At 39.7% G+C, this 25,977-nt stretch overlaps 1 protein-coding gene across 1 annotated transcript in view; it reads left to right on the top strand.

Moving 5' to 3' along the window:
• Xpr1 (xenotropic and polytropic retrovirus receptor 1) overlaps positions 1-25,977 on the top strand; it is a 153,112-nt gene that overhangs the window by 11,342 nt on the left and 115,793 nt on the right. The window contains exon 2 of the mRNA XM_021176967.3: positions 19,522-19,573. Coding sequence (XP_021032626.1) covers positions 19,522-19,573 — 52 coding nt within the window. The remainder of the gene's footprint in view (positions 1-19,521; positions 19,574-25,977) is intronic.

Here is a 25,977-nt window from a genome sequence, read left to right as displayed (position 1 = left end):
CTGGGCTCCTCCAAAGGGCTGGTGTCATTTTTCCAGCTTTGCCCTCTGTAGCACTCTAAGCTCAGGCTGATCCACTCCACTGTTTCTGCTGTTCTTGCTGATCATCCCATGGTACTGGCATCTCCAGTACACTGGAGTCTTCTGCTGCAACTAGGCTCCACTAATAGCCTCTCATAGGCTCTCTTCATGGTGCCAAGCCTTAAATCTTTTGCATGACCCCTTCAGTCCTGGGCCATCAGCTACAACTGAGGCTGTACCTTCACCAATGGCCTCCCATGGCCTCTCAAAGTATCAAGCCTCAGCTGCTCTTCATGATGCTTTTCTGCCTTCTAAATCTTTACCACATGGGTGACTCTTACAGCTGCAGCAAAGGAACAACCTTGGCTATCTCTGGAACTCAGCATCTTTGTGCTCTCAGAAAACACTTTCCAGAAGACCTCAATGATGCCAGACTTTTCCTTTTTTTGTTTTGGATTTTCAAGACAGGGTTTCTCTGTATAGCCCTGGTTGTCCTGGAACTCACTTTATAGACCAGGCTGGCCTTGAACTCAGAAATCCGCCTGCCTCTGCCTCCAGAGTGCTGGGATTAAAGGTGTGTGCCACCACACCCGGCTTCTGGTCTTTTCCTAATCACCACTAATTTCTTAGCTGTAGCTAGCCAGCATCCATTGTCCTAGTAGTCTCCTTCTATTCTTGACTGTAAAGCCGGAGACACATGGCTGAAGCTGCCAAAGTTCTGCTGCTTGTAGGAGTTGGAACATGCCCCCTTGTTTTATTACATTATTGCCAGCTTTCTGTTTACCAACTCCTTCACTGCTTAAGCTTCGCTGTCTTGGATCTTGCTCTGTAGATTGACCTTGAACTCAGAGATCTGCATGCCTGTTTCCTGGGATTAATGGTGTGTACCATCCATCATGCTTGGACTTAAACTTTTCTTCACCTAGAATTTGCTCTGTCCCAGACTGGCCTTGAACTCAGAGATCGGCTTGGCTTTGTCTCCTGGGCTGCTAGTGGAAGACTGGCTTCCAGGCAGCTAGGGTGAGGGTCTTAAAGCCTACCCACAGTGAAACACCCACTCCAACAAGGCAACGCCTTCTAATAGTGCTACTCCTTGGGCCAAACATATACAAACCATCACATTATTAGATCAAACTAACAACCCAAATGGTTTTTCTGTATGCTAATTAAAAGACTCAGTAAATGATGAGACTCAGATATCAGTGATGCTATTTACTTACCTACATAAAATAACCATCCCACCATTATTCATAAGGTATGACCGAAAGTAGAAAGCCATTTGAACTAGGAGATAGGATTGATGGATTATAGTCATGAGGGGTCAGGTAGAAATAAAAAGAAGACTCAGGAAGGTTAAAAATGGATTGCCTATTTCTCCATAACATACCTATTTGTTTTGAAACATAGGTTACATGTTCTACATGTCACTACATCTCCTACCTCCTATAGCTCAAGTTGCCAAGCCAGAGTGAGGACAAATGTGTCTACAGCAGTGGTTCTCAGCCTGTGCGCTGTGATCCCCTTTGGCAAACCTCTGTCTCCAAAAATATTTACATTATGATTCATGCCAGTAGCAAAATTACAGCTATGAAGTAGCAACAAAAATAATTTTATGGTTGGGGGTTCCCCACAACACGAAGAACTATATTAAAGGTCCACAGCAGGGGCTGGAGAGATGGCTCTTCAGATAAGAGCACTGACTACTCTTCCAGAGGTCCTGAGTTTAATTCCTAGCAACCACATGGTGGCTCACAACCATCTGTAATGGGATCCAATGTCCTCTTCTGCTGTGTCTGAAGACAGCTACAGTGTACTTATATAAGTAAAAATTAATTAAAAAAAAAAAGGTCCACAGCATTAGGAAGATTGAGAAATACTGGTCTAGAGGATGTTAGAGTGTGTATTAAGCATATTTATTATTCATGAATGCCCCTCTTTCTTTTAAAACATCAGGAAAACAATGATGACAACAGCAACCATAGCTAACGTTCATAGAGTGCTCTGGTGTGGTGGGCATTAACATTTACTATCCACAGTTGGTTGTGCTATTCCTGTTAGGAGAAAACACTGATTTTTAGGCTGAGTAGGTTGGCTAAGATAGCATACCTACAAAGTCCTTAGTGCTAGAATGCAAAAGCAGGTGTGCTTTACTTTTGAGACTATTTCTGTCATGGCGCTGCACCGTTGGGAATCATGTTGGGGTGCTGAGGGTATCAGTGAGCACTAATTTTTACCTTTGAGGAATTTTTAACTGACATCTTCTAATTATTATATATAAATATATATGTGTGTATATGTATATATACACAGATACACACATTATATATAAGTATTACATGTATAACATATATGTATTTGATTTTAGTAGATACATTGGACAGTTTATAGAATGAACTTGCAAAGGATCTTGGGAGGGATTAAAGGACCTAGGACGCTTAGTGAGAACACGAAGGTATTTTCCTGGGTGTGAATTGTAAATACTTTTGTGTATTGACAGAATCTCAGAGTGTAGCCCAGAGTTGTCATCCTCTTACTTCAGCCTCCTAAATGCTATCTCTGATCATGGCTATGTATTAGGATTCCTGGCCCATAAAAGAGTGTAAAGAGACGACACGAAGTGATGTGTGTATTATTTGTATCTTAAATGGTGCTTTAGGTAGATTATGATCAAAACCAGGAGAACCATTATCAAATCGTTTAGTAAAAACTATAAAGGCTTGAACCAATGTTTTATTTAATCAGTTTTACTTAGAGTCCATGTTTTAAATGAAATTGGGGTGTGTTAAAATTAATGCTGTATCGTTTTTTTTCAGTTGGTATATAGTGTTTTAGTGTTAGTAAATAAGACAATGCTGTCATTAGTGGCTTTTCGATTTGATGTTACAATATAACATTTGTCAGATGCATTCTGTGTGTCAAGCAGATAGTAGATATTGTCCATCTAGCATCTAGCTCACTCTGTCATATTTAAGTACTCTTTATGTTTGTTGAATGAAGTTCTTGTGTGATCTTTACAGCAGGCCTATTGACATATAGATGCGTATCTTATTTTTTAAGGAAGATAGTCATCCTTTAGTAGTTGTCCAAGGTCACACAGGTAGTTGAGGATGAATCAAGATTATGAGCTCATTTGTCTAGTCCAGATTCTATTTTTATTTAGCATAATCTTTTGGGATTATAAATATGTCATTCCCCTTCTCTTTCCTCCCTGAACCCCATTCCATGTACTCCATCCCCTTGCTCTCCTTCAAATTCAGTTCTACTAGGCCTGTGGTGGGTTTCCCGTGCACTGGGTCTCCTGACTGAGAAAAGGGTGGAAGAGGAGGAATGGAATGTGAGAAACTTGGTAGTTAGGACTCTCAGGGCATTTGCTGCAGGGATAATAAATGCCGCTAGAATTTGAATAAAAGGTGTCATTTGAGGTCAGCGCCTTGCTTGGGAACACTACTTCACTAGTTGCCAAGAAGCTTCACAGAATGCCTTTACTTTGGTGAATGCAGTGTGCTCCAAGTTCTGTCTGAATTTGGTCTTTTCACTGACCCTAGGTTGATGGGGCTTGACCAATGCTATACAATTAAGTGGTTGACTGAATATTGTAAGCTCACAAAGGAGTGATAATGTGTAAATACTCGTGTGCGGAATTACTCCTTACCGTGGGGAATGCACTCAAGCACTCACTCTGTAGGCGAGACCAGGCCTTCCTGGCCATCATTCTGCTCTCGGTTCTCTCCACCAGTCTGATGAGAGGAGGTAAATTATGAGACTGGCTGAGCATGTCATTAGAGAGCTAGAGTTATGGTGCACTCATTTCATTCTGCAAGGCCAAGGTTTTGTGCTGTTTGGGTGAGTCTGATATCTTTTTACTGAAATATGCTTGGATATGCTGCCATGGTTACTGTTGAGATGCCCTTTCACCTTCACTTTTGTTTTTTTTTTTTAAGATTTCTTTATTATTATATCTAAGTACACTGTCAGTGTCTTCAGACACACCAGAAGAGGGCGTCAGATCTCATTACAGATGGTTGCCAGCTACCATGTGGTTGCTGGGATTTGAACTCAGGACCTTCGGAAGAGCAGTCAGTGCTCTTAACTGCTGAGCCATCTCTCCAGCCCTTCACCTTTACTTTTATTGCTGGCCTCTCGCCTATTTTATCTTTTCTTTTTTTTTTTTTTTTTTGGTTTTTCGAGACAGGGTTTCTCTGTATAGCCCTGGCTGTCCTGGAGCTCACTTTGTAGACCAGGCTGGCCTCGAACTCAGAAATCTGCCTGCCTCTGGCCTCCCGAGTGCTGGGATTAAAGGCGTGCGCCACCACGCCCGGCTTCTATTTTATCTTTTCTTTTCTTTTCTTTTCTTTTCTTTTCTTTTCTTTTCTTTTCTTTTCTTTTCTTTTTTTTAAAGTTAATGTTAGTGTTGGGCTGGAGAAATGGCTCGGAAGGTAAAGGCATCTACTATCAGTCCAAAGATGATCTGAATCATATGGTAGAAGGAGAGAACCAACTCCCATGGGTTGTCCTCTGACCTCCACACATGTGCTGTGTTATGTATATGCATGCACTCATACTCGCATACATTTAAAAGACTACTTTAAAAAGACAGTGTGAATTCCTATCCTAGTATATGAATGTTTTGCTCATAGCTTTGTTTTTTCCAGAACTAGGGTTTGAACTCAGGGCCTTGTGGATGCTGTACAGGCATTCTATCACTGAACTACATCTCCAGCCTCAGCCTAGTTGGATTTTAAGACATTTAAAGTCTGGCTTTGCTATTTAATAGTTATAAACCTTTTCTGAATCTTAGGATTCTACACGTAGAAGGGTGTAAATGCCATTTTCAGTAATTGCGATACTGTATGTAAAACACCTGGTCTGTATATTATTGTAGTCAGTGCTAATTATTTTTTTCAATTTTTTATTAGATGTTTTCTTCATTTACATTTCAAATACTATCCGGAAAGTCCCTTATCCCCCCCCCCCGCCCCCCGCTCCCCTACCCACCCACTCCCACTTCTTGGCCCTAGTGTTCCCCTGTACTGGGGCATATAAAGTTTGCAAGACCAAGGGGCTTTTCTTCCCAATGTATTTTTTTTTTTATTGAACTAGGGCAGACACTTGATGCTACAGCTTTTATCACTAGAGGGATGTTATTTGGTTCTAAGGAAAATAGCATTGGCACTCATCTTGATTGGCAACTGCAGCACAGCACTGGCAGGGGCACTTTCAGTGATGCAGGAAATGTTCTGTATCTGTGTCGTCCAGTATGTGGCCAAAGTCACATTTGACTGATGAGTCTTTGAGATGTGGTTCGTGACACTGTGGAACTGAATATTTAATTTTAGCTAATTAAAAATTTAATAGTAACATGTGGCTAGTGGCTACTACAAAGCTCTAAAACTTTTATTATTCCTGGCCATGACAAGGGCAAAGTATCCCAATTTAGATTCCTTTTACTACTACTGGTGCACCTTTATTTCGTCCTTGAATCTGGGTTTACCAGCATCCATGGTGGCAGATGCCAGTGTTGGTAGGCTTGTTGAATCAAGGTTTCATTTTGGAACTGTTGAAGATTGTTTCTCAAAGACTGGTCTGGTGACTCTTTGCTATAGAGTCACTCAGGCTGCTTATCAAGCAGAACTGCGGGTGCCTGCAGAGGGCCCTGCTGAGAAGCCTGAGTACCAGAGTTTCATACCTGAGACCCACAGAGCGAAAGGAGAGAACTGACTTTTGGAAATTGTCTCTGTCCTCTGCTGGCACACTGTGGCATTTGTGCGCGCGCACATGCGCGCGCACACACACACACACACACACACACACACACACACACACACACACACACATTTTGTCCCCCTAAGCCAAATCAAACCAGCATGAAGTTCTGAGTTTTGGCTCGGGAAGGTGTAACTTTGCTTTGCCTTGTGTTTTGTCTCTATCTTTAGTGGCTGGCAGAACCTAACATGGCCTTCTCACAGGCTCTTAGGCTCTCTTACCTCCATGTGGCACCATGGTGAGTGCAGGGCTCTTACTCGTCTCTCCTCCATCTTACTCCTCTGGGCAGCTGCTTAGATGTATAACTTGTCTGCTCCTGCATGGTTTTCCTTTCTTTCTTTTAGAGAATTATTTATTTATTTTATGTACACTGTCACTATCTTCAGACATACCAGAAGAGGTCATCAAATCCCATTACAGATGGTTATGAGCCACCATGCTGGGATTCGAACTCAGGACCTTTGGAAGAGCAATCAGTGCTCTTAATTGCTGAGCCGTCTCTCTAGCCTGAGTATTTTTCTTTTAAATTCTAATAAAATTGTTCTTGAGCTTAAAAAAAAAAATAAAGAGTGCAATTTTAAAACTGTAGAAGTGCCAGTATCTACACCCTCCTAAATCTATGGAAAGTAGAATTTCTGGCTTTAAGACCACATTAAAAAACAAGACAAAACAACACAAAAAACAACTTTTTGAGATGATTCTTATTATTATACTAATTGCATCTGTTCTTTTCACTTAAGAAAATTTACAATAACAAGGTTTATACATTTGTTATTTCATTGTGTGTGTGAGTAGTTTTACAGTTAGCATATTTATTAGGGAAGACTTAGTTTCTAATGTTGTAAATGTTCTAAAGTTTCATTTACTGGGTTCCTGAAAAATTTATTGTGTTTCTCACAATTCCTGTGGGTGTATAGGAAGAATAACTCCCTTGTTAGTGAAACTAACCTAGAATAGCATTTTCTAGTACAAGGTTGATGGCCTCTCCACTTTGATTAAAAAATTAAAACTGGATAACTACCTTAAAGCAAACTCACAGGAGGATTCTTTATCTAAAATAAAATAGTAAGCACTTGAGTGAGGTATGTAAATGAGCTCTGTTGAGGCTGTTATATAACCATCATCTTATTCACATGCCATTGTTTAAATAATGCGTATTGGACAAAGAGTCAAGGGCAATGTTGTAGTTTTCCTCCAGTTGTGTTCTCTGGTGCTTGTACCTGCACATGCTCAGAGGTCAGAGGACATCAGTGTCCTGCTCTGTCACTCTCTACTTTATCCTTTGAGACACAGGGTCTGTCTCTGAACCTGGAGCTGTGTTGGCAGCATGCAAACCCCAGGGATCCCCTTGATTCTATCCCCTGAAGCTTTGGGGTTACCTGTGCATGTTGCTACCTCTCACTATTCACATAGGCCCTGGGAATTTGAACTCAGGTCTTCATGCTTTGCCCAGCAAGCACTTTTTCTTACTGAACCCAGCCCCCTGCACTTATATTTTCTTAGTTTGCGTGTTCATAACACTTGTGAGAGAGTTAGTGGGGAGAAACCAACTTGGAATCCTGCCAGGTAGTGAATAGACTTGATTATCTATTCTAGTCTATGCTGGTCATCTTTGTCCTCTGCTTGGTCTGGAGTCAGTGTCCTAATCCTTCTTCTCTCCTTTAATTCTGTTTCTTGGTCTAAATGATGTTGGTGGAAAGTATTGTGGTAAGCCAGGAGTAGACCTGTTAACTACTTTATTCAACCAATCCTATATTTAGCCTCTTCTTTAACTGGACTTCTCAACCACATGGTACTTCCAGTTCTTGGCCTGTTCTGGGTTTACAGACTTGCATTGGCTTGCTTCTTGCTGGAATCCTACTCTGAAGGTATTTCAAGTTTTACACGGTGTGTGGTAAAGTCACACTCCTCTCTCTACCTGTGCTCTGGATTTGGCAGATGTGCTGAACCTGCCGTCTGCTATCTCCTTCCCCATTCCTTTTTTCTTACTGCTTATACTTAAAATAATCCCTACATTGTCATTAAGTTTTGAGAGGGAAAGGAGATAGATATATGGAGTCAACATGTCATATAACTGGACTTTGTGCTCCCTCTCTGTTAACTTAGAGTCACTCCATTACCTAGATTAGAACTGTTACTTGGAGTGGCTAGGAGAGCCATAAAAGCACTTTTGGGGTTGGGAATCATAGCAGGTAGACCATGTATCTAAAAATAGACCTCTAGGTTCAGTTCCCAGTGCGCCTCCAACCCCTGAAATAGAGAGTGGTGGCGCCTTTCAGGATTTATGGTACAAGTAACTTTTTTTTTTTCAATTTAGTATTAGTTAAAGGTAAATTAGTTAGTAATTTGCTCCAAATTTGTATCAAGACTTCCACAAACACTTGGTTTGTTTGACAAAATTTAATACAGTATGTTGAAGGGAAAAGTGAACAAAGAATTGATCACTGGATTTTTTGACAGTGGCTATGTGAGTGTGTGACTGACATGTGCAGGGGCCTGGGTTCAGTCTCCAGCTCCAAAGTCAGAAGTGATGAGGAGGAAGAGGGGAGAGAGAAGGAGGGGGGGGGGGAGGAGGAGGGGGAGAGGAGACAGGGGAGAGGAGGAAGAGGAGGAAGAGGAGGAGGAGGAAGAGGAGCAAGATTGTTAATCTTATTTCACATGGAAGCTTTAAACTTCTTTTAAAATGACTAACTGTCAGCGAGCTCTGACACAGTGAGGAAGAGCGATTTAGAAGAGGAAAGGAGGCTGAAGGTAGCCAGCAGTGGAGGGAACATTGCGTTTGTTTTTGGGGATTAATTTAGAGAACTTTTTGTTTTTCTCACTCAGTGAGCCAGTGTTTAGCACTAGGTTTTTGATCTTTTCCATTTTTCTAATATTTTTATAATAGTGGGTAACAAAACTACCAATAAACAGAAGAATTGGCACATATAATTACATGGTCTATGCATATATCTTTAAGCTTATGCTTTGAAAGATGAATGCCTCAAAGTGTTCTACTATTGATTTTTCTTAGAAAGGACCAAAAATGTTTTCTATATGATTTGAATGCATTGTACTAAGGGCCTTTAAATTTTAATTTTTTGTTTTTTTAATTTCGAAGATGGCCTTACCATGTAGCTTGGCTGGCTTAGAGCTTAGTGTGGGCTTGGAACTTACAGGGATCTACCAGATTCTGCCTCTGGAGCAAAAAATCTGCTTCTTAATAGGGTGATGTTAGAAAATACATTGACTTTTGTCAGGACAGTGGTGGCACATGACTTTAGGCCCAGCACTCAGGAGGCAGAGGCAGGCAGATCTCTGAGTTTAAGGCTAGCCTGGTCTACAGAGCAAGTTCCAGAACAGCCAGGTTACACAGAGAAATCCTATCTAAAAACAAAAAGTTGATTTTTGACATCACTGAAGTTGAAATTGAGGTAGCTCAGCTAGGGCAGGTCATTGTGCTCATCTGTGTCACAATTGTCTCATCCATGCTCATCCATGATCCCAAGGAGGCCTTTTTATGAGGGAAATATGAAATGAAATGAATGGATAAATATAAATAGCATATAGACACATCTGGATACATGCATAATGAGTGTATTTGCCTTGCTAGAATTGCTGTGAGAATTAGATGTAACAATGCTTTAGACTCCATTTACCGTGCTTGGGATGTGCCAAAGCTTCATGTGCTGGAGCCGTGGTTTCTGGTGGTGGCATGAAGTTTTAGAACTTTTAAGAGGTGTGCCCTCTTAAGGGTGTTTAGGTCATCGAGGATTCCATCTTTGGGAGAGATTAATACAGTTCTCATGTGATTCAGGTTAGTACTTATGAGAACATTGCTATAAAAAGACGAAGCCAGGCCCGGCTTGCTCCCTGGCTTCCTATGTCATCATGTGCTCTTTGCCTGTTACATGTGCTCTGACACAGGACCATCTGTCATGCTTTGATGCAGCCAGTGTCCTCACCCCAGCTGAGCAGGTGCCAGGTATCTCTAGCTTCATAAGCTCTTAAAAATGGAAGTTCCTGTTCCGGTGCATTTCCTAAACTAACAGCAAGAGTGGCACTGCTACATTCAAATATTCCACATTGGGATCCATCCTATGCCTGCCAGGATGCTTTCCCTTTTTACGATACATAAAATAACAGTGCATCCTGACAGCAGCTCAGGTCTGCTGATGTAGAATTCTATTAACACAACTATTTTAACATTTCTTGAAGTGTAGTAGTAAAGTGTGCAGGAAACAGTATCTTACAGGTAATGCTTAATTTCTTAATTTTGAGTCATGAAGTAGTCTGAGACCCCTGGATTAAAAAGCATTTATAGGCATATAGGCAGTAACATTGTAAAATTTAGTTCCCTTTTGAGTTTATTTTTACCTTTTGGCTTTTTTTCCCCATATAAAATGACAGCTTTTTACTTAGAAGAGCAGTTAGCAGTGTTACATGGTAAAACTATTATATTTTACCAAAATCCAACATGCTAAATTGAATAGTCTTAGTAGCACACACACACACACACACACACACGTTTAGGAAATCTAGAAAGCAAAGCCTTAAAAGAATTTTTGTGTGTGGTGAATGAAAGAGATTTGGATTTTGTGTAAAAAGAAAAGGTAATGAAATTTGGGATTACTGAGAAACACTTCTCAATTTGATATCTCATGAAACTGGAAACACTATAAAATAGTTTAGTAAAACTAATAATCAGCTAGAACACTTAAAATCAGTGTGAGTCAGAATAGCTTATAAGTGCATGTTTTGAACTTGTGCTAGGTTAGATGCAAGTGGCTCACAAAGGTTGTCATGACATTGCTCTGTGCTCAGGAGTGTAGGAATGAGCTGTATAGAGTTCAAGGGTAAGAGAGTGCATCTCACCAGTTTTATTTTTTCATCAGAATAAGGTCCATAGGTGAAGGCAATGTTGTCTTAGTCTTCTGCAGATCTGGTCTAGCCTGGGAGTGAGTGATTTTTCAAGGGTATTTGAATTGGTGTAAGTTGTAGTGGTAGCTTTGACATAGGAATGTATTTTTTCAAATAAATAACTTGAAGTTGCTACAGTTTTCCTTCTATATTTTTGTATTTTTAATTTTTAAACAAAATAATTTTACTTAATATGTATGAGTGTTTTAGCTGTATATTTCCTTGCCTCATCTACATGCCTGATACCCACAGCCAGAGGCATCGCATCTATGAGGCCTGGATACGCAGTAGGTTATGATGCACCATGTGGGTGCTGGGAATCAGCAGCAGGTCCTCTAGAGGAGCAGCCAGTGTTCCTCATCACTGACCCATCTCATCTACCCAGCCCCACTAGTTTGTTTTTTTTTTTTTTTCTAATTTAAAATTCTAGATTTTGTTTTATGTGAGTGCCTGTGTATATGTCTGTGTACCATGTGTATGCAGGTACCCATGGAGGCCTTAAGATGATGATGAATTTCCTAGAGCTGATGCTACTGCTACAGGCAACTGTGAGTCATGAGGAGGGGATGCTGGGAAGTGAGCCCAGGTCCTCTGCAGGAGCAGCAAGTGCTCTTAGCCACTGAACCTGCTCTCTTCTCCAACCTTACTTTTCTGAATTAAATTAATAGTCTTTAATTTTATAGGAATAAAAACTTAAGTTGTTTTGATCAGAACGAACCAAAGATGTTATTTACACTCTATTAGCAGGTACATTTGATTGTATAACTTTTTTTCAAATCTAGCTTGTTATATTAATTACCTATTGGCAATTAATCTATTATTGCCATATTAATTGGATGTTTATCTATCTATGGTAAGTTGTTATAAAACTCTCACACAGTTTGTGTGTGGCAAGAGTTTGGGAGCAGCTTACCCAGGTAGTTCTGTGAAATTGTGAGTCTTATCAGGAGCTGAGAAAGCAGCGTGTGGGATGTCTCAGCTGCAGAGTTTGTGGGATTGTGCTACACTTTTATGAGGCCTCAGCTCTACTACATGGAGTTCCTGATACTTGAGGTTTTCTTGGCTGGGTTTCTCTAAAGTGGGTGATACTAGACAGAACAAGAAGAAAAACACCGTATCTTATGATCTATCTTCCGAAGTTCTACCCTGGCGTCTTTGCAATATTCAGTTGCCTACACAAGCCTGCTGTCTGTAGTACTAGCTGGGCCTACACATGAGCACTCGCTCCTACCAGGAAGCAAGGATCATCAGAGACTATTTACCACACCTCATACAAAAAACAAAACAAAAAAAAACAAAACAAAAAACAATTAAAGACACAGGACAAGAATAGAACTATATGGGAATAGTCAGAAAAATTTGAGGTAAAAAATAAGTTTGTTTTAGGAAATAAGATCCTACTCCCAATCATGAGCTATTGTCTTTCCTAAAGAAATGTTGATTGCTAAGTGAATGATATTTAGCTATACTTGGACAAACTACTTTAATAACCTTTCTGAGTCTCATATCTTTTTTTTTGACAGGGTTTCTCTGTGTAGCTCTGGCTGTCCTAGAACTCACTCTGTAGATCAGGCTGACCTCGAACTCAGAAATCTGCCTGCCTCTGCCTCCCAAGTGCTGGGATTAAAGGCGTGTGCCACCACACCCGGCGAGTCTCATATCTTTATTTGATTAAATGGAGTCATATCCTTAAGAAATACTTGCAAGTTTCTTTTAAAATAGTAAATTATAATATTCATAATATCTGATGGTAGGCATTCAGTAGATCTAAGTAGTTTTACGTTTATAATTTTTGATTGTAATCTTCACAGGCAGCTTGACTGAATTTATTTTCACCCAAAAGACATACCTCTAGGAGTATTGGTTAGGGCATTTCCAGAAAGATTTAAATGGCCAGGCGTGATGGTGCACACCTTTAATCCCAGCACTCGGGAGGCAGAGGCAGGCGGATTTCTGAGTTCGAGGCCAGCCTGGTCTACAAAGTGAGTTCAGGACAGCCAGGGCTATATAGAGAAACCCTGTCTTGAAAATCCAAAAAAAAAAAAAGTTTTAAATGGCAAACCCATCATGACAGTTGGTGGCAGCATCCCATGGGCTGGGGCTTTGGACTGAAAAGGAGGAGAGAGAAAAGGAAGTTGCCTGGGTAACAGCTTCCTGACTGTGGATGTCATGGGCCCAGCTACCTCCTGCTCCTGTTGCTGTGCTTCCCACTGAGATGAACTCTCACTTTGGCCTCTTTCCCCCTAAGTTGCTTTTGTCACAGCAACCACAAGGTAATACAGAAAGTTAGTATACAGAATGTGATTGTTACCAAGCTAAGGCTGATGATGTGGGTTGTTGGTTGTTAGGAGTTGACTTGTGGGAAAAATATGCAAGTGTTTAGAGCTACGAACTAGAGACGAACCCTCTGTGTGGAGCTAAGTATGCTGGAAGTGGACCTTACTGGGCTATTTTGGGAGGAGTTCAAAAAATCCGAATTCTAGGAGGAATGTGGACTATGGAGGGCTTACAGGTTTCTGAAGGGAACAAGATTCTGTTGGGAGTTGTTTAGAGGCATTCATTCATGTTAAATGCTGGCAAAGAATCTGTTTGCAGTTTGCCTGAGTTCTGGTAAACTAAGCGAGACTTAAGACAAAAAGTACTAATCTATTTTGTTTGGTAGAGGAAATGTTAAGCCAGGGGAGCAGTCAGCTGTGGTGTGGTTACTGCTTACTCCTCTCGCCCTGGTTTATAGAAAAGGAGCAAGTGGAGCTGAAAGATGCGGAGACGTTTGGTGAGAGAAGCATGATTGGTTTAAAGCTGAAAGCAGGGAGGCTGCATAGAAAATGTGGACAGTTGTTGAGACAGCGCAATGAAGGAGAAACCTTGCACTTTGCACTGGGACAATAGAAAAGGTATCTTGAAGGCAAGACCATACCCATCAAAGGCTCCAGTTTATAAGAGTACAAATACTGTTTTTATGAGTGTTTTGCTTGCATGTATGTATTTGAATCTTCAGATATGTGTGTTTCATTTGAAATACCCTCAGGTGTCAGGAAATTAGTAAGGGGCCATGGGGGTCCTTCAAGGGAGCTGTCTCAGTTTCCTTTCTGTTGCTGTGAAGAGACACCATGACCAAGACAGTTTGTGGAAGACAGCATTTAACTGGGTCTTGCTTATAGTTGCAGAGCATGAGTCCATGGCTGTCATGGTGGGGAACATGGCAACAAGCAGGCAGGCATGGTGCTGGAGCAGTAGTTGAGGGCTTACAAGCTCATTTACATACATCAGGCAGGAGGGGGGGTAGAGGGTGGGAAGGGGGTAGGAGAGGATGGGAGGGAAGGAGGGAGAGGGGATGGAGGATATAAATGAGAATGAATGAAAGAGAATATTATGGGCCTGGCATTGCAAAAGTCCACTCTCATTGATACTAGCTTCTAACAAGACCACACCCGAATCCTTCCCCAAACAGTTCCATCTACTAGGGATCAAGCATTCAAATGAATGAACTTTAGGTGGACATTCTCCTTCAAACCACTGTATGAGGGGAGATAGAATGTAGCCGTATTAAAGCTCAGAGGGGAATAGTGGAACAAGGAAAGGTACTTGGGTTGGAGGATGGATGGGTGAGATAACAATAAAGACTGTTCACACAGTGATGCAGCTGTTTATATGAACTCACAGTGTTGTGACAACAAGTATAAGATCTGTGCAAGCTTAAACCAGACCAAATCCCAGCATGAGGAGGGGAGATGGGCACATAATCCTACCCCTAGGTGTGGAACAATTGTTAGCTTCTGGGAGAGGGAAAGACAATTTTCTTTTAAAACTGTAGCCCCTGGTAAGTTAACCACATTCCAGTGCTACACCATGTATCCAAGAGTATATGGGCAGCACAAATTGAACTTGAAAAAAAAAGAGGACACAAGGACACAAAGTTGGGTCTGTAGGGAAGGGGATGTAAATCTAAGAGGAATTTGAGGAAGGGAGGGTAAATAGCATTGAAACACGTTGAACAAAATTCTCCAAAAACAAAACAAAACAAAAAATCCAAAATACAAATTAACTTAAAAGGAGAGAGACTAAATTAAGAATGCACTTGAGGAGACCTGTATACTAGGCCAGTTGTGAGCCTCCGTGTTACTCACCATGTATGGAGGAGAGTAAAAGCTGTTCCAGTAAGGCTTGACAGATGCATTTATCCCTGGGTACAATGGAAAGTCACTGGGGTCAGTTGAATACTGTGTCCCTTTAGCAGAATAATAGAAGTTGCCCTCTAGGACCTGTGACTCCTCAATGCCCTTCTCAATTGCCAAGGGAAGTATTGCCCCAGGTTCAGCTGCCAAGGTGTACAGAGGGCACTGCTACATTCAACTATTACAGCTGTGGTAGAAGGGGGCCTGATTACAACTTGAGCTGACAGCAGAACTTGGCAGTGTTGTGCATGTGGTGCTAGTTTTGCATGCGTACAGACTATTAGACATAGGGACTTAGAGGGGCTTCTTCGAAGATTCCAGACGGGCATAGAAGCCGGGCCTCCTGTGGTAGGGCAGATTGCCTGTAAGGATGCTGTGAGAGTCATTTCATAAAATTGTAAAGATGAAATGTAAGTTGCAGTGTTGCAGCACAGAAATGAGAAAAAATGACTTACACAGGTATTGACTGCTATCTGTGTCTATCATATCTTTAGCTTTAACACATATGTAAAACAATCTCCTAAATCAGTGATTCTCAGACATACTTATTTTCAGATATTTTGGCTTCTAAATAACTGTTGCTTGCTTGCTTGCTTGTTTTTCCTTTCCTTCCCTCCCCTTCCTCTCTCTTTCCCATCCATCCATCCATCCATCCATCCATCCATCCATCCATCCATCCAGTCTGTCTTGTCTATTTGCTTTTGTGTGTGCACATCTGTTTGGAGGCCAGAGATTGATGTCAGGTGTCCTTTTCTATTGTTCCTCATTGTATTTTGTGAGGTAGGTGTCTCACTGAATCTGGTCCTGGTGGATTCTGACAGATTGCTTGGATAACAAATCCCCGGGATCCTCCTCATGTCTGTCTCCAAGGTGCTACGATTGCCGGTGTGCTCGGCTATGCAGGGCATTTTTATGTGAGTTCTGGGTGGCTGGACTCAGGTTTTCAGGCTTGTGGAGCAAGTACTTGCCGACTGGGCCATTGCCCCAGTCTCCATTGTTCATTCTCACCAGTACTGTACATTCCTGCTAACAATTCCACCAACAGTATACAGTTTGTCTACATTTTTACCAAGAACAGCTGTTGCTGTTGTGATAGTAACACTATCTTGCTGTGGCTTTGTTTTGTAGCCTTCTTACAATTAGCATCTGTTTATGTGACTGTCAGCTCTTTGTATCTCTTGTTTGGAGAAATACATCTTCAGGTCCTTTGATTCAGCTCTGCATTTTTTTTTTTTTTGTGTGTGGTGGTGGTGTATATGTGAGTGATATGTCTGGCCATAGTAGCAATCAATCTTATTCATGCTAGGCAAACCCTGTGCCCTGAAGTTAGACATCCAGTCCATTCTTGAAAATGTTTGCATTACCTTTCATAAGAGATACTCATTTGTGGGGTTTTTTTTTTTTGTGTGTGTGTGTGTCTGTTTTTTTTTTTACTTGTTCTTTTTCTCCCCCTCCACCCCCTCCTTCCCTCCCCTCCCTCCCTTCCTCCCCTCCCCTCCCTCCCTCCCTCCCCTCCCTTTCCTCCCTCCCCTCCCTTCCTCCCTCCCTTCCTTCCTTCCTTCCTTCCTTCCTTCCTTCCTTCCTTCCTTCCTTCCTTCCTTCCTTCCTTCCGTAATAAGTGTAATAAGTGCCTTATTGCTAAAGAACCCGTGTCAGTGCCTGTGTTGCTATAGAACCTGTGTCAGTGCCTGTGTTGCTATAGAACCTGTGGCAGTGCCTTCCCTTCCATTTATGGTTTTACTAACTTCAATTTTCTTGTCCATGTAGCTGAAGATTTGCTAGTTTTGTTAATATTGTCAAAGAAGTGTCTTTGCTTTCCTTGGATTTTCTCTTGTTTTCCTATTCTGTGTCATTGGCTTACTTTAATAATTGCATTTCCTTCTGGGAGCCTTTGATTTAGTTTGTTCTTTTCTTTCTAGTTCCTTAGATTGTAAAGTTATGTTGTTGACTTGAGCTTTTATAGCTATTGTAGGTATAAATTTCCCTCTCTGCAGCTACTCTCACTATGACTCATAAATTTGTGTTTTCCTTTCCTAATTTACTTATAATTTTTTGATTTATGGGTTGTTTAAGGGAATATTGTTCAATTTCTACATTTTATGAATTTTGCAGTTTTATTAATTTTTTTCTGACTTCTAATTTTGTTATATTATGATCAAAGAAAATACTTTACATGCTATTTTTTTAAACATCTATTGTGTTTGAGTTTGCCACATAAATAACATATGAGCTACAATGGACCCTTGAGACACTTAAGAGGGACAGTAGGTGCTGTGCAGATAGCTCTGGAGGACACCAGGCTAGAAACTCAGTCCAGTAGAAACTCAGCGTCAACATAAACCAGAGTCTACAAGTTGAACTGATCCTCCCATCCTTTGGTGTATATGACTAGCAATTTCTGACGTAGGAAAGGAACTAAAATAACTCTTCCTTCCTCCCAAGCCTCTTTTTTCTACACATTTGGGAGGTATCATTATATAGGCATAGTTGACTATGTATAGGGAGGTAATAAAACTTATTTCCAACACTTTGTCCTCCCCAGAGATTTGAAACTAGGACTGAAAGTTTAATAAAATTTCCAGTCACTTATTATTTCCATTGACTAGTCTCCTTCCTAAAGCTGTCTGAAGTTCTCCTCCAAGCCCCATCCCTTGAGTGATGTTAGTATGTAAAAGACAATACATTTCAAAGGCTTCAGGCATGTTGGCTAAGTGCTATACATAAAGACCAGATAGGCATTTTATTATACCTCAGCTGTGTTATTGCCTCAAATGCTGTACAGTGAACCTTACCGAATATTTTTGCACGTAAATGTGACATTAAAGTTCTTGTATAGGTAGGTTTTTTTTTTTTACACTTTTATGAAACATTCATTAAAGTGAATAAAGAATTAATATAAGAATTTGAATTTTTTCTTGTTTTGTCAGAGATCTTTTTTTTCCCTCTATATAGTTTGGCTTGGGTAGATGTGGAACAGCAGACTGATTATTAAAGCACAGCAAATAGTAAATTCACTTAGGAAGATTGTAATGTGCTGTATGTGAATACTCTGTAAAGAGAGCAGGCGACCACGAAGGCTTGTTTCTGCTTTTTCAGTATTTATATGCTTAAAAAGTGTGGGCAGGAGGTTCTGGGGAAGCGTGATTTTGCTTGCAGGAGACATTTAGCAGTATCACTGCTGGGAGGTGAGGATTGATGCTGGTGTCTCAAGATGCCACTTGAGATGCTGAGAACTCCTCCTCTTAAATTATATAGTCTCAAATGTCAATTATAATAAGGTTGAAGAGCTCTGTCATATACCAGTTTGGAAATTGGCAGTAGTTGGCTGGTTTAGTTAAAGTCACTAAGCTTATGACTACTTCAGCCCTGGACCCTTATCCACTTGATGGGTAAGTGTTTTCATCTATATGAAGAAAAGAAGTTCTCCTTTTCTTTAAATTAGTGTGTTTAAAAAAAATAAGATTTATTTATTTTATGTGAGTACTCTGTCTACATGAACACCAGAAGAGGGCATCAGATCTCATTACAGATGGTTGTGAGGCACCATGTGGTTGCTGGGAATTGAACTCAGGACCCCTGGAAGAGCAGCTAGTACCCTTAACTGCTGAGCCATTGTGGTCTTTTGCTTTTTAAGACATTTTCTTTTCTTTTCTTTTCTTTTCTTTTCTTTTCTTTTCTTTTCTTTTCTTTTCCTTTCTTTTCTTTTCGTTTCTTTTCTTTTCTTGAGGGGAGGGAAGCGTGAGCCACAGTTTACTTATGGGAGTCAGGGACAGTTTGTGGAGTTGGTTCACTCCTTCTTCCACCATGTGGGTCCTGGGGTTTGAACTCAGGTCATCTGGCAGGTCATTTACCTGCTACTACTGTCTCTCTGGCCCGAGAAATGCTTTTTCCTGTTCCCCACCAACATGTTGAGAAAGTACACTTTAACTACTCAAATTACCTAAATGTGGTAGTTAGCTAATCTACTCTGCAATTTGGGGGACAAAACTACAAAATCTTTGTTTTTTTTTTTTTTTTTTTTTTACTCCTAAGTTTTCAGAGTTTCACTGATGAAGATGTGTATCTAAAATAGAAGGATTTCTGAGCATAGGTATGGTGGTGCAAGCCTGGAGTCCCAGCATTCAGCTGGCACAGCCAGGGTTGCTGTAACTTCTAGGCCAGCTCAGCCTAAAGAGTTTTTCTAGTTTTCATATTTACTATGTATGTAGGCCCAGTGTTTATCTTTAGGATTTTTTATTATTACACTCTATTTATTTAGTGTGCATATGCAGGCATGTGGAGCTCAGAGAATAGATTTTGGGAGTTGGTTCTCTCTCTAGTATTTGAGTTCAGGGACTGAACTCAGGTCACTGGGCTTGGGAACACATGTCTGTCCACAGAGCCAGTCTCCCAGCCTCATCTTCAGGGTATTTTTCTTAGTCTAGAGGGATTTGATTTTTCAGGTGTGTCTTCATTTTCCCATGCCCTTTCATTTTAATATATAAATGAGTAGCTATCCTATGGATTGTACAACACTGATGGGTTATTAAAGTTACCCCAAGCACTGAATACATTCTTAATTTGGGAAACTAAATGTAGTTACTGGATAATGAAAAAGAATTGTTCAGCCTATGCTTTCAACATAACTTTAACTTGTGATTTCATGTATTATTTTTCTTTCTGACAGGCATTCAAGGATATGCTGTATTCAGCTCAGGACCAGGCACCTTCTGTTGAAGGTAAGTTGAATTAACTCAGTCACAGAATAGGTTTATTTTTAAGGAAAAATATTTTAAACACTGGCTACTATGAAATGAATACTGTAATTTGTTCTATTATATATGTGTTTTGGTTTTGGATTTATTTATTTATTTATTTAACCTTTTGTTTGTCTGCTTCACATACAGCCTTGTGATAGATCTTATATTATATTCTTGAATCATCTGCTATTGTTTGGGTATGAAGTGCCTCCCATAGGCTCATATATAAAGGCTCGATCCTAGCTGGTGACACTAGTGTAGAAAGTTTTGGTAGGCTGGGCCTTATTGGGAGCAAGCAAGTCACTGGGAATGTGTCCTGGAATGACAGGCCTTGTTCTTAGACCTTTCTAGTCTGTGCTAGTGTTCTGCCATGAGCTGAACCTGCTGCTGCTACCTGCCACGAGCCGTGCCCAGAAACAACAGAGCTAGCCAGTCATGGACTGAAGCCTCAGAGACTGGAGCAGACTGACAGAACCAAAACCAAACACCCAATGAACACGTCGATCACACTGCTTTAGTCCAGTGTTTTCTCTGATGCCCTTTTCCCTCAGTGTTTATGTCTGTCTGTCCATCCATCCATCCAGTCTAAGCTTATAATAGTTAGGCAACACAACTTTTCTGTTTATACAGTACATGAAGTTTAATAACAAAGTTTAAGAGAGAGAGGATCTTTTTTTTTTTTATTTATTATATTATGTAAGTACACTGTAGCTGTCTTCAGACACTCCAGAAGAGGGCACCAGATCTCGTTACGGATGGTTGTGAGCCACCATGTGGTTGCTGGGATTTGAACTCTGGACCTTTGGAAGAGCAGTCGGGTGCTCTTACCCACTGAGCCATCTCACCAGCCCCTTAAGAGAGGATCTTAGCTTCAACATTTTTCTTTTTTTTTTTTTTTTTTTTTTTTTGGTTTTTCGAGACAGGGTTTCTCTGTGTAGCCTTGGCTGTCCTGGAACTCACTTTGTAGACCAGGCTGGCCTCGAACTCAGAAATCCGCTTGCCTCTGCCTCCCGAGTGCTGGGATTAAAGGCGTGCGCCACCACGCCCGGCAACATTTTTCTTAAATGTATGTATTGCAGTGGTGGGGCATGCCACTGTATGCTTATACAGAGGTCACTGTGTGGGTTCCAGGGATTGAATTAAGGTTGTCAGACTTGGCAGTACGTGTCTTCACTTGCTGAGCCTTTTCACCAGCCCCTAAGCTTCGGGAAAAATATTTGGTGAAATAGATAATATATAAAAGGTATTTATGGCTTCAATTTCTTTTTCTGTTCCACACAGGCCTTAAGTTTTAGTAGAGTTAAAAACTTTGGTGCCGGAGAGGAATATTTTTATGTTAAACTTGTGATTACCAGTTATGTCTCACATTCAGCAAACCTGGGTGTGGGGTGTGTGTGGTATAGATTGTGAGCCAGGTCCTAGTGATTCTCCTTCCTGAATGAACACTAGTATTATAAGCATGTGTTACCACATCTGGTCATATAAAGAATGGTTTTAATAGTATCTAATGGACAATTATTTTTAAAATGCTTATTATGGGTATAAGTTATAACTGTACTATGTTATTTAGATATGTTAAATGTTTGTAGCTTATTGTTAAGATTAAAGAACATTTATAAAATTTCTGTTTATCTGTTCTCCAAATGCAACCTTTGAAGTTTGTGATCTGGCACTAGAGCAAGCTTTTAATAAGTATTATAAGGAGTTATATAACAGCAAGTACCACAAATACTGAAAAAAGTAAAAGCTGGAGAAATTGAATAAATTATGGATTTTGGCTGATAGTAGTGTGCCATTATTACTGACTGTGGTCGAGTGTTATATACATTGACAGGGAATGTGTGGAGGTGTGTGGGACTGCTCTATACACTCATTGTCACTTTTTGGTAAATTCAAAACTATTCTAAAGTGAAAATGTTATTTTAAAAGAAAATAGATACCATAAGGTTTTATACAGCTGCTAGAGGCTAAATGTAGATTCAGTGCTAAGGTTTTCTAGAGTTCCAAGGATAGGGCAGAAGAGAAAATAATCTCAAAGTGCACATGAGAGGGGCATGGAAATGGCTTTCGGAGTCAAGGAGCTCACTATGCAAACCAGGCGACCTGAGTCTGGTTCCTGGAACCCCATTAGGGTGAAAGGAAAGAATGAACTCTATAGAGTTGTTCTCTGTCCTTTGCACATGTGCTGTGGCTTGTGCTGCTACACACACACACACACACACACACGTACGTCATGCACATACCCAATATTAATTTGTTTTAATTTTAAATGTGTATGAGACATATATATTAGTTCTTCAGGAAAGGTCAACTTGGAGCAAGAAATAAAAGAAAAAACTTCCTTTCACCTCTATGAAGAGTGCTTGGTTTGTGTGGTGGGTAGGATCTCTAACAGCAATTTCACAGAAAGTACAAGACACTGCGTTTAACAAGGTTGCTTCCTGTGACCCAAGAATGCAGTCTAAAAATTTATGACTATGACCTACAAGTCCCCTGTCTGGTTCTGTGTTGATTTCACCTCCTGTATCCTCTACTTGCTGGCTTCAGTTACGTTGCCTGCATCTCTGTAACTAAATCTGGCAAAGCTTATATTAGTATTAGAGCTTTTTTCTCTATCCCTTTCTTGAACCATAGATGTGTCCTCTAAGTGACCTTCTGAATATCCAATTGAAAATAACCATTCAGTTCTGTTATCTTACACCATCCTGTTTTGTTTATTGCTTTCCATTGTCATTATATACTATTTTGTGGATGTTTTGTTCTATTTTGTTTTGTGGAAACAAGGTCTCAATATGCTGTCCAGGCTGCCTTTGAACTCAGAACCCTCCCATCTTAGCTGCGATTTCAAGTATGGGCCACCATGCCTATATTCAAAAGAGTACAAGTCTTTTGAGATCAAGATTGGGTTGTTTTTTTTTTCTTTCTGTTTTTTATCTAGTATCCAAAATACACATGGCCTTCATACATTTCCTTGATTCATGAATGAGTAGGAATAAATGAGTTCTTACCCTCAATTTATATGAAGCCAAACTATTGTTATTGGGGGAGAAGAACAAACAAACCTAGTTTGCTTCTTTATGTAGTGATTGCTGGTTTCTTTGTTTTCCTTTTATTCTCCTTTAGAATATAACATCTCACCTGCTGGCTAGATAGATGATCAGACATTTTGTTTGTTGTTAGTGTTTTATTATGTTGACATTGTAATGTCAGAAAATATTGTCTGATGTGACAAGTAGCTTTCTTTAAAATTAGTAAAGCACGTAAAACAAGATCCTAATTTTAAAGTTCTTATGTTTTTGTGACATTGTATTGTTTTGATGCCCAAGGCATGACAGATTATTGAGACCATATTTTCTTTGCAGGACACTAAGTGTTTTTACATGCTTGGTATGTCTCCTTTCAAACATATGTGAAATGTAATAAGGGTTTGAAAGATCACATGTGAGTTGTTAGTTTTGTTTGTTTGTTTTGTTTTTGCATTTGTTTACTCAGTCTAGTTAAAAATTTAAACGATGTTGAATTAAGATAGAAAGAACGGTGGCTTTTCTTCACACTGTTTTGTAATGCATTCCTCTTGGTGGGAAACATACTTTTAGCCAACCTTAGCTAAATACAGCTAGTTCGTTTATAAATATATGACTTGATGTAAGTCACTGTTTATGAGATAGACTATTCTGTTTTTCTACCCTTTTTTCTTTAATCTCACCACTTTCTCTGCAGTCTTATTCATGGGTTTTGTTGGAACATTTCACTTTCGATTTGTTTATTTTTGATTAGCAGATGTGTTACAGTTTCACTAAGCTTCTTAGGATTGAGCTCTTACTGGTATTGAAGATAAAAGTGTGCTTGTAAATAATTCATTTTGATTATCTGCTTGAATGAACAGAGTCCACTTCAGGCATTTTCTTGTGTCTTACCTCTGTCCCTAGATCTTTGTTGTTTTGAACAGATGTGAGCCCTTTTTTCTTCTGAAGATTGGAGTGCATTTCTAAAATTCTGAGAGTAGTTTCTGCATGTGTAGGATTACTATCAAGTGTACATTCATGGTATATTACTTTTCATGGTGTTTATAATCTAGTCTCATAGTCTCCATTTCCTTTTTTGTTAGGTTGTCTTATTATCTCTGGAAATTATTTCATAGTTTTATGACCTAAAAAATAAAATCTTTGGCATTTATAAAAGAAAGCTGTATTAATCTACCTTTTAAGCTAGTAGCTACAAAGCTACAAAACTGTTCCGGTTTTGGTTGGTGTTATTTTGTCATTATGTTTTCAAACATCCTTTTGCTGTTGATGAATTTGTTGTATGAGAAGATTAAACCATGGGGTGGTAATGGAATGCTCAGATTATTTCTAGCAACTTTGAGAGCTATAAAGAAATAAATGACTAAGAATTAGAAATTGAGATAAGAGCCAGACCATCTATTATTTCTTTAAAGATTAAAAAAAAAAAAAAACTTTCACTAAATTCTGTTAGAAAGGACATAAAGTTCTGATTGATACTCTGAGTCATGAAGTAGAATTTAGGGTATGTCTTATTTATCCTTATTTCATATTTATACTGGAAAAGGTTACATGTTCATTTTATTTACATTGTGAAGTGACAGCTGCCAGGTGAAAATGATTATTCCCTAGAAAGCTGGACTTGTATGTTCTTGGAAGATGCCACCGACCTCAGTGTGTTTCAATAATAAAGTGCATCCAAAGAACAAATAACATTACTGCTCCAGCAGAAGGAATAGATACAGGAATATTCACAGAAAGTGAATTAGAGATAATTTAATGCTCATCCTTAGACATTAGCTAATCATATAAAATAGGTAACAGAATTCTATTATAAAAATAAACGCAACTAAATAGACTATAGATGGGATGCAAGAGGAAATGAAATGAAATGTTTCTGATGCAGAGTTTTAATCTTGGTGATCCTGCAGAGTAAAGACTTTGAGGATAACACGCAGAGTCACTGTAATCACACAGTTCTGTTTTCTCACTTACAGTAGCAGAACAGACAACGTGAAAGACATACTTGCATGTAGGACAAGTCACTTAGAAAAATATAGTGAATGAACGGAACTTCTACTGTGTGATAAGAATGTTACAAGCACCATTTGTTGTCCATCAGTACAAAATTTATGTTAAAAAAAATTACCCAGAGCTGACAAGATGGCTCAGCAGGTGCTGTGTGGCCCTCATGACCTGTTTGGTCTCTATAATCCATATAAAGGTTGAAGTGAGAACTTACTTCTGAAAGTTGTCCTTTGACCTCTACATACATCGCTATGGTACGCGCTTACGCACGTCAATAAAAATAAAAATTTTACAAATCTTTTAAAAATCCAAATGCTGGCTTTATCCAGAAAACAGTAGTAGTTATATGATAGTTGATATTAGTTCTCTATTTGAAAGACTCAGAATCACCTGGGAGGTGGGTATTTGGGGATGCCTGTGAAGGGCTGTTTTAATTACATCAGTAGATGTAAGAAGCCCCATCTTTTGTTTGTTTGTTTGTTTGTTTTGTTTTGTTTTGATTTTGAGACAAGGTCTCACTGTGTAGCCCTGGCTGTCCTGGAACTCACTCTATAGATCAGGTTGGCCTTGAACTCACAGAGATCTATTTCTGCCTCCTGAGTGCTGTAATGAAAGTCAAGTATCACCACGCCTGGCTGAGAAGACTCATTTTAACTGTAGACACAACCTGACTGAGCAGTCTAAGTGAAGAAAGGCAGCTGAGCCTAGATTGCTTGTGTGTTACAAGTTACTCTTTGCTCCTGATTGTGGGTGTTTTGTGACCAGCTTCCTCACTCACACTCTCTTGACTGTGACTTCCAGGCCATGCTAGACTATAGCCACCAACAGATAAAACTGAGAACTAAATCAGGCCCTTTCTCCTTTAAGTTGTGTTTAAGTCAGAATACTTTATCACAGTGATGGGAAAAACCAATACAGCAAGTTTATTTATAATTGTTACTAATTTTGAAATGTACTAAAACATTTTGACTTGTATTAATGATTTACATAACATTTATATTAAAAATTGACACACAAATTTAACCACAGCCAATACCTGATTATTTTTGTCCTCTATTTTGATAAACTTAGGTACTTTCTGACCCCATGGGATGGAAAAATCTAACACTTAGAACTATCAGTAATAGAAGAGTAGGAAAAAATTGTTTAGATTCAGTTGTTTTCCTCAGTGTATTCTTAAGCATGTTCTCTATGGAGATGGCTGGGCAAGGTGGGTATCTCCTGGGATAGTTGGTATATTTTGGCATGGATGGCACACAGGTTGGTATCTTCAAAGAGGCCACTTGCCTTCTGCAAAATACCAGTTGGTTAGCTCTGTTTTGAAGCCTGGATCAGTTTTTCACACCAGAGGCT

This window comes from Mus caroli, unplaced genomic scaffold, assembly GCF_978045245.1.
Source record: "Mus caroli unplaced genomic scaffold, Mus_caroli_1 scaffold_1, whole genome shotgun sequence".
Taxonomy (NCBI): Eukaryota; Metazoa; Chordata; class Mammalia; order Rodentia; family Muridae; genus Mus; species Mus caroli.
This window is presented reverse-complemented; position numbering and strand designations above follow the sequence as displayed.